This window comes from Monoraphidium neglectum (assembly GCF_000611645.1).
Source record: "Monoraphidium neglectum strain SAG 48.87 unplaced genomic scaffold scaffold00310, whole genome shotgun sequence".
Taxonomy (NCBI): domain Eukaryota; kingdom Viridiplantae; phylum Chlorophyta; class Chlorophyceae; order Sphaeropleales; family Selenastraceae; genus Monoraphidium; species Monoraphidium neglectum.
Window position 1 is genome coordinate 23,735 of NW_014013318.1, and position 7,468 is coordinate 31,202.

Genomic DNA, 7,468 nt, shown 5'->3' on the forward strand with positions numbered 1-7,468 from the left:
GCCCATGCCCCCGCCTGGCGGCAGCGCGGGCCCGCTGTCCCCGCCGCCATCCCCCGCCCCACCGCCAGAAACCCCAGCCTTCCCAGCGCCGCCACCCTCGCCGCCGGGCGCCGCGCCCTTCTGCACGGCTTTCCTGATCTGGAAGAACTCCTTCAGCGTCGGCTGCTTCTCGTCGCGGCCCTTGGCCCCGCCGCTGCCCGCGCCCGCCCCGCCCTTGCCGTTGCCCTTGGCCCCGGCCTTCTTGCCCGCCCTGGCGTGGAACTCCAGCACCAGGTGCGGCCACAGCTCGTGCACCAGCGTGCACCGCACCGACCGGTGCTCGCCAAACGGCAGCGTCCCCTGCGGCTTCCTGCCCTTGCCGCCCTGCGAGCTGCCGCCCTGCGAGGCGCCGCCCTCGCCCTCGCCGCCGTCGTCGTCCCCAGCGTCGTCCGCCGCGGCGCCGTCGGCCCCCGCCTTTGCCGGGCGGCTGCGGGCCGTGTTGGTCAGCCAGGCGGTATCGATCGCCAAGTCCTCCGCCTCCTCCTCCGCCCCGCCGCCGTCGCCCTGCTTCCCCTGCTGCTGCTGCCCGCCGCCGCTGCCGCCGCCGAGGCCATAGCCTGCCGCGGCCAGCGGCCGTGCCATTCTCTCGACCTCGATCACATACCGCCACCCCTCCTCTGGCAGTGGGGGCTCCCCATCATCGTCCGCGCCCGGCGGCGGCGCGGCCTTGCCCAACCGCGCGCCGCTGACTTTTTTGATGGCGACCGGCCGCAGCTGCGCGCCGCTGCCGGGCGGCGGCACAGGCCCGCAGCGGATGTCCCACTCCAGCAGCAGCGGCAGCAGTTTGAGGCGCACCTGTGGCGCAGAGTTTTGGGAAACGCCCCCATGGGCGAGCCGTTAGGCAGCAGAATGGCACAGCCAAAGCGCGCAGGCACCTCATCCATCTTGGTGCTTGAAACCTTTGCGGACGACGCGTTGAGACGCTGAGACGCCGCAGCCTGCAAGGGGGTCACGCACACGCCACAGCGGCGCAGCGGCGCCAGCACAACAGCTGCGCGTGCAGCAGCTGTGCGAGCAACAGCAAGGCGAAAGCCCGCGGCTCGCCTGATTGTAGTCCCACTCCGGTATGTAGTTGGCCATGAGCTCCGCCGCGCGCCGCACATCGGGGCGCCGCCTCCAGGTGAAGACGTTGGCGCCGCCCGGCCGCGCGAGGCCGTAGGCGCGCTGGACGGCGGCCACGGCCTGGCGCGCCTCTGAGGCGTACGTCCGGGCCGCCACCCTGCCGCGGCGGGGGGGTTTCGGGGGGGGGTTGGGGTTTAGGCAGGGCTGGGGCTGGCGCTGAGGGAGATGAAAATGGATGGGGGTGATCCGTGAGTCCCTGAGGGTTGGAACTCGAGGGAAAGTTCCGCTCTCATCATTGCTGGACAAGCGAGCTCAAGGCCAGTTTCAGTGTGTCTGGTGCCATCCACCCCCCTCAACATGACCAGCCTTGATGGGCCGCCTTTCTCTGACAATCGCCCGACCCCGCCTGTCTGCAACCAGCGGCGTCATTCTGCGCTCCCCGCCACGCCGATTTCAACCGGCTGGCGCAGCCAACACGGCCCTGCGCCGTGGGCCCCCCGCACCTGCAGCTCTCCAGGAAGCCGTTTGTGGCCACGGCGCGCCGCACCACCCGGTTCAGCAGCCGCTCATCACTAGTGCAGTGGAACTCGCATCCACAGGCCGCCTGCTGCCGGCCGCCGCCGCCGCCGCCGCCGCCGCCGCTCGCGGGCCGTGCCTCGATTGGAATGCAGCCCCCGCCGCCGTCCGGCCCTGCGGTCCCGCACTCTGCGCAGCCCTCCTTGCCGTGCTTCTTGATGGCGTTCTTCCGACCGCCCTCATGTCCGCAGCACTTGCAGCCTGCGGTGGTGCAGCGGGTTAATCTACTCCTCATCCGAGCAAGCCCCAATTTTCCATTATGTCACCTCCCAACGGAAGCCGCCGAGGCCCAGCGGGCCGCCGAGGCACCCGCAGCGGCTCCCCGCTGCACGCGCCCCGCCTGGCCGCTGCACCTTGCGCGACCCCGCTGGCCGGCGTGCCCCCGCGCGCCGTCATGCGCCCACCAGTGCATTTCGTGAGGGAGTCCAGGTGGGGGTCTGCCCCGCGCGCCAGGGCCTGCTGCAGCAGCTCCAGCACGTCTGCATCACTCTGCAGGGTGTTCCAGAGCAGGTTCGCACAGCAGTTTGGAGAACAGCAGGAAGGAAAGAGGCGGGGCACGCAGGGCCGCTGGTTGGGGCCAGAGGGTGGCAACGAGCCGTCGCACGCCGACGCTGCTTTTCAGCATGCAGAGACTCGGACAAACGGCGGTCTGTCCGAGCTGGTTCCAAGGGGCCAAGGGCTGCGGACGTCATCAAGTACAGCGGACGTCATCAAGTACATGTGTGGTCGCTTCCGCGTGGCCCGGCTTCATCCGGCTGCTGCAAGCCCTCGCACCTGTCGATCCTTGAGGAGGCACCGCACTGCCGCCACCGCCAGCACGTCGCCCACCCTGTCCGCCCCGGCCACGTCGTAGTCGCCGCCCGCCAGCTGGGCCACGGCGATGAGAGCCTGGGTGAGGGCGGCAGAGTAAAGGCGGCGGTGTGTGTGTGGTATGTGTGTGTGTGGGTGTTTGGTGTGTGTGTGTGTGTCAACTGGCACGGGGTCGGCAGCCCCAGCATGGCGGCCTTTTGCATCCCCAGCTGTGCCCCTCTGAAATTTCTTTTGAGGGACCATCCAAGCACTCTGCACTGATCCCCTCCTGCCTTGAATGCAGCACCCAGCCGCGTCACCCCCCCCCCCCCAAACAGCGGGCGCCCCACCTGCGTTCCGCCCTGCTGCAGGCGCAGCACGCGCTGCACCGCGGCGCGCCGGCAGCGCGCCATCTGGGTCTGCCGCGGGTTGGCGGTGCTGAGGGACAGGGTGCGGTAGACCGTGACGGCGCCAAACAGCAGCGCGTCCACGTCGGCTGTGTAGCAGCCCTGCGCCCAGCCACACATCTGGCGAGTTGAACGTGAGGACGAGCATTGAGAAGAGGATGGATGTGTGTGTGTGTGTGTGTGTGTGTGCGTGCGTGTGTGTGTGTGTGTGCGTGTGTGTGAATGTGTGCGTGTGCCTATGCCTGTGATTGTTCTAACGGATCCACAAACACTGGCGTTGGGCTTGGCAAAACTTGGGCACTAGTCACGGCAAAAGTCAGCAAGGGTTGGGTGGCAGCACAGCAAGCAGGTGTCCCACGCCTCGCCGCCTCCATTCGGCGACCCGGGCGCGCTCGCACGCTCACGTTGAGCGCCGCGCAGGTCGCCTCGCCCTCGCCCTCTGCCTGCACCCACGGCACGCCCTGCGCGGTCAGGGCGACGTGCGCGCGGCCAGGGTGACTGTCAGCAAGAGGTGCAGTATCAGGACGCCCACCGGCCTCATTGAAAGCATGCCGCGCTTGATTGACGCGCAAATTCCCGCCTCCCCGGCTCCCGCCCCACCAGGCAGTCCAGCAGCTCCGCGACCTTGCGCCCCAGGCTGCTGAACCGGCTGCCCGCGTTGTTGCCCACGCGTCGCTGGCCCGCGCCGGGGCCGTAGGTGGCGATGCACCTGCCGGATTGCCGTGCACCACGGGCAGGGAAGGGTGCGCGAATTTGCAGGGGGGTGCAACCTCCGTTATTCTTATCAGCCGCGAACGCCACCACGCTCCGCAGGCAGGGTTTGAGGTCGAAGGCTTGCGCCCTCGGAGGGCGCGCCCCGCCGCGCACCTCTGGCGCAGCTTCTCAAGCTTGGCCTCGGGGGTGTTGCCTTCGATGACAAACAGCGGCAGGCAGCCGTGGCGCAGCCAGTGGATCGTCTGCGGGGCGCCCGAGCGTTTACGTCAGGGGCGGGAGAGCGGCTGGTATGCAGGCCGGAGGCCTCGCGATGCAGCGCTGCGGGCTACGGAGAGTGTCGTTTTGGCTGGGCGCCTTACCCGGTCAAACACGACCTTCAGCGCGCAGGCAAAGTCGGAGTCGTAGTTCTGCGCCAGCGCCGGCTGGGTCTGCGCCTGCACCAGCCACGCGCTGAGGTCCACTGCGACCGCCGCGCCCTCCAGCTCATCAAGGATCTCGCAGTGCTGCGCCGCGTCGCCGCCGTCCAGTAGCTCAACGGCGCCGCCCTTCTCGAGCGTGCGCCACAGGTGCTTGACGCCCATGCTGGCCCGATGCCTCGCGCGGCGGAGGGGCCGACGCGCTGTGGCGACACGCTATGCGTTGGCGACGCCGCACGCGCCGCCCATTGCGTTCCGGCTAGCGAGGAGCCGAAAGCCTTGTTCTGAAATGCGGCTGGCAGGCTCAGGCGTATACGTAGTGCATGAAGGTGCGGCAGATCGAATGCACTCTTTCAAAATCAGCGATCTGTGCAACAAATACGAGCGCAAAATATGATTATTTAGCCATTACTATCAAAGCATGATGGTATATGTCACAACTGTGGCGAAGATCGCGTCTGATGCTGTGCGCGCAAGTCAATGATGTGCACTGTCGCTTTGCCTGGGCTGGCCTATCAACGCTCTAAGCGGACCTCCTCACAGGCAACAGAGACAAAACCATTGTGTTTTTACTGGTGCAACACATGGTCAATGGCAAACAGCAGTGAGGAAAGTCGAGTCATTATCACTTGTGACACGCCCCCCGCCACGCACCCCCCTGTTCCATCCCCTGTTTGCTTGCTATGTCACCTCTTGTCCCCCTTGAAACGCGTGCGTGCGTTTGATACAGTGCTGTGTACAGAAATTCAGAAATCTTGTGCACTTCTTCCAATACGTCAACTTGTCAAATTATCACGTGCAGTGCCTGCAGGCTGCATCAGCACAGGCATATAGCTAGATATGCACAAGGCTTAAAAGACGGAATTCCAGCGACCGACGAAAGCTGCATATCATATCCTGCCACTACAGAACGCCACACAGAGAACAGAATGATAGGCGAGGATGTGGTGCTGGACTTCAAGTGCTTGGTTGGCTGCAACCGTTGTTTATAGGGAGCTTGAGCAGCAACCTGCACCAGGCTGTGATATTGACATTTGGCCTTGATAGCCTTGCCGCCCTCGCACATGCGCTGCGTTGTGGCACGGGGTCGATGTGTGTGATGGTGCGCACGCAGCAGCACGGTGTGTGTGCCTGCGCACGAGTGAGTGCGGTGACTGATGAGCCCGGCTGTCGCCTCTTCCCTGCAGTCATCCGCAGTCATCGTGCCCCGTGTCTTGTCGTCCAAAGCTGTACGCTCTGTATCTCAGCCTGTTGCACAGAAACATCGCGATCCTTGCAAGCGTCCGTGCAAGGCGCGCAGCACAGCCCGTGATCGCGTTGTCAGCTTATGTTGATTAGAAAAACTTTGTTACCGCCATGAATTCCGCTCCTCCCAAAGCGCCAGAAAGGGCTCGCTATCAGGCACTCCCAGCGGGACCTGTGCCCACGACCACCTCGAGGAGGCCTTCTCCAGCCATTGATAAAAATAGGCGGGCCACAGCGCGGCCTCAGCCCGTGCTGCAGTCGCAGGTAAGATCGATCGGGCGCGCCAGCTGCAAAAGCCCTTCAAGGAGGTCGCAGGTGTTGCAAAGGACGACGCCATGCTGCTTGTGACGGCGCGGTGAAGGCCTGGTGGCCAGGGCCAGCACTTTGCAGCGTGCGGCGTCACCCGGCTGTGACACCTCGAAATTGAGAAATGTGGGCATGGCGAAGTAGCTGTGCGCCCCTGACTAGCCCCCCCTCAAGCGGCCGCAACTCATGTGATATGCCTCGCAGGGGAATCCAGCGGCGCGCCAGAAGGACAAGGTGCGATTGGCGGCTCGAGTGGGGAGCACGTCAGCAGGCGCACATTCTTTCTGGGAGCTGCGGCCAACCAGCAGCAATGCTATCACTTGCATCAACGCTGCCTCGATGATAAAATGCAGTAGCATCGGCAATAGTGACAGCGCTGACACAATTGGACGCACGACATCACCCTCACTTTCCTACCTGCAGTTTGTATCTTTGGGCGTCCCCGGCGACGAGGATGCGGCCGCCTCGTCGTCCGCAGCCCCGCTGGCGCCAGACGGCGAGCCGCAGCAGCACCTGCCGCGGCTGCCGTCCGGGTCTGAGGTTGTGCCACCTGCAATGGGGCCGCCGGCGGGGCTGTTTGAAGACCTGGCGGAGCCCTTAGCAAAGGCAAGTGCTCTGAGGGGACACGTGGTCGTGTTTCATCGGGTGCCCTGACATTTTTTTGCGGGGCCTGTTTATGCCGGCGGCAGGGCGGTTACGCAGCCCTCTATAAAGCATCGGCGGCAGCACTGGGACGGCCCCCCAGGGGACGAGGAAGTGGGGGAGGGGCAGGGCGCCTTGTCTGGATGCTGCTCACTCACATGCAGCCCCTCCTGCGCGGCGCACCGCCGCCACCCCCAGGGCCGCATCGCGGTGATTACTGTGGCTGAGTCGCTGGACCGCCGCGCCCTGGAGGAGCTGCTCACTGCCAAGTTCCCGCGGTTGCAGGTGGGGGCCGCGGCATGCGCAGGGGGCTGAGAAGGCCTGCCGAGCAGGGCCGCGCTTGGCCGGCCGCGGAGGCTGGCATGTGCGCAAGGTCACCTTGCGGCGGCTGTGTCGCTGCAGTGCGCTCCTCTAGGTGGTTGGCAGCCTGTTGGGCCTGCGCCTGCATCTGCATCCGCATCCGTTCCGATGACAAAACGGCAACGTTAGAATGAAGCACATTTCCTCCGCGCACACAAACCCACACATGTCGCACGCGTCATGGCCCGGCATCCTTGCAGGTCAAGAGCTACCAGGAGGTGTTGCACGCGACACCCAGCCTAGGGGAGAGCAGCGGGGACGGTGCGCCGCGGGCGCTCTGCCCTGCTCCAGCGCAAGCAGAGGCACGATTCGCATCATGTTACGGACACCAGCAACGATCGCCCTGCATGTGTGGGACGTGTGGGCGCAATCCCACCTGGGTATGGCTGGTCCTGACCGCGCCGCGCGCATCCCGCTGCCCCAACCTTCCCTCAGCCTTCTTTTTCAACTACGGCACGGTGGTGTTCTGGGGCATCAGCACGGCGGACGAGCAGGCGCTGATGCACACGGTGGTGCGGCCCTGCAGCGTGGGGCCGCTGGATGTGTCCGAGGTCGAGATCGACTCGTTCTCGTACAATTACAGCGCAGTGGAGCCGCCGCACGTGCAGGTGCGCGGGCTGCGCCGCGGCTCCGTTTATTGCTGAGAGCAAGGCTTTGTGGCGGCGGTCGCTCTGGAGCGCTTGCAATGAATTGAGACGCGGCACGAACATCGAGGCTGCCGCCCTGTTCCTCCCTGTGCGGCGCGACACCCAGACATGTGCTCATACTCCTCTGCCCGGGCCCCTCCTTGCCCCCCGTCATGCCACTCGCCCCTCTCCTCTCAAGAATGACATCATCACCCTCAACAAAAGGTTCGCCTTGGACCACCAGGTCAAGATGGCCATCTCCCACGCCCTGGCCCAGGTGAGGCGA

The 7,468-nt window shown here is 65.5% G+C and overlaps 2 protein-coding genes across 2 annotated transcripts in view; one reads left to right on the forward strand and one right to left on the reverse strand.

Annotated features, from left to right (window-relative positions):
* Window positions 1-4,168, reverse strand: part of MNEG_2668 (putative Flap endonuclease GEN) — a gene marked incomplete at both ends in the record, with an annotated part of 4,908 nt that extends 740 nt beyond the window's left edge. The window contains 10 exons of the mRNA XM_014048859.1: window positions 63-834; window positions 1,141-1,258; window positions 1,605-1,878; window positions 2,031-2,166; window positions 2,452-2,565; window positions 2,817-2,993; window positions 3,278-3,334; window positions 3,474-3,582; window positions 3,741-3,829; window positions 3,947-4,168. Of these exons, the coding sequence (XP_013904313.1) occupies window positions 63-834; window positions 1,141-1,258; window positions 1,605-1,878; window positions 2,031-2,166; window positions 2,452-2,565; window positions 2,817-2,993; window positions 3,278-3,334; window positions 3,474-3,582; window positions 3,741-3,829; window positions 3,947-4,168 (2,068 nt within the window). The remainder of the gene's footprint in view (window positions 1-62; window positions 835-1,140; window positions 1,259-1,604; window positions 1,879-2,030; window positions 2,167-2,451; window positions 2,566-2,816; window positions 2,994-3,277; window positions 3,335-3,473; window positions 3,583-3,740; window positions 3,830-3,946) is intronic.
* A 934-nt stretch (window positions 4,169-5,102) lies between these two features.
* MNEG_2669 (hypothetical protein) lies at window positions 5,103-7,164 on the forward strand (the record flags this gene model as incomplete). Its single annotated transcript, XM_014048860.1, has 7 exons — window positions 5,103-5,124; window positions 5,513-5,592; window positions 5,759-5,788; window positions 5,978-6,199; window positions 6,395-6,481; window positions 6,757-6,817; window positions 6,992-7,164. Coding segments are annotated over 7 exons (675 nt in total), but the record flags the coding sequence as incomplete, so codon positions are not given.
* Window positions 7,165-7,468: the final 304 nt, after the last annotated feature.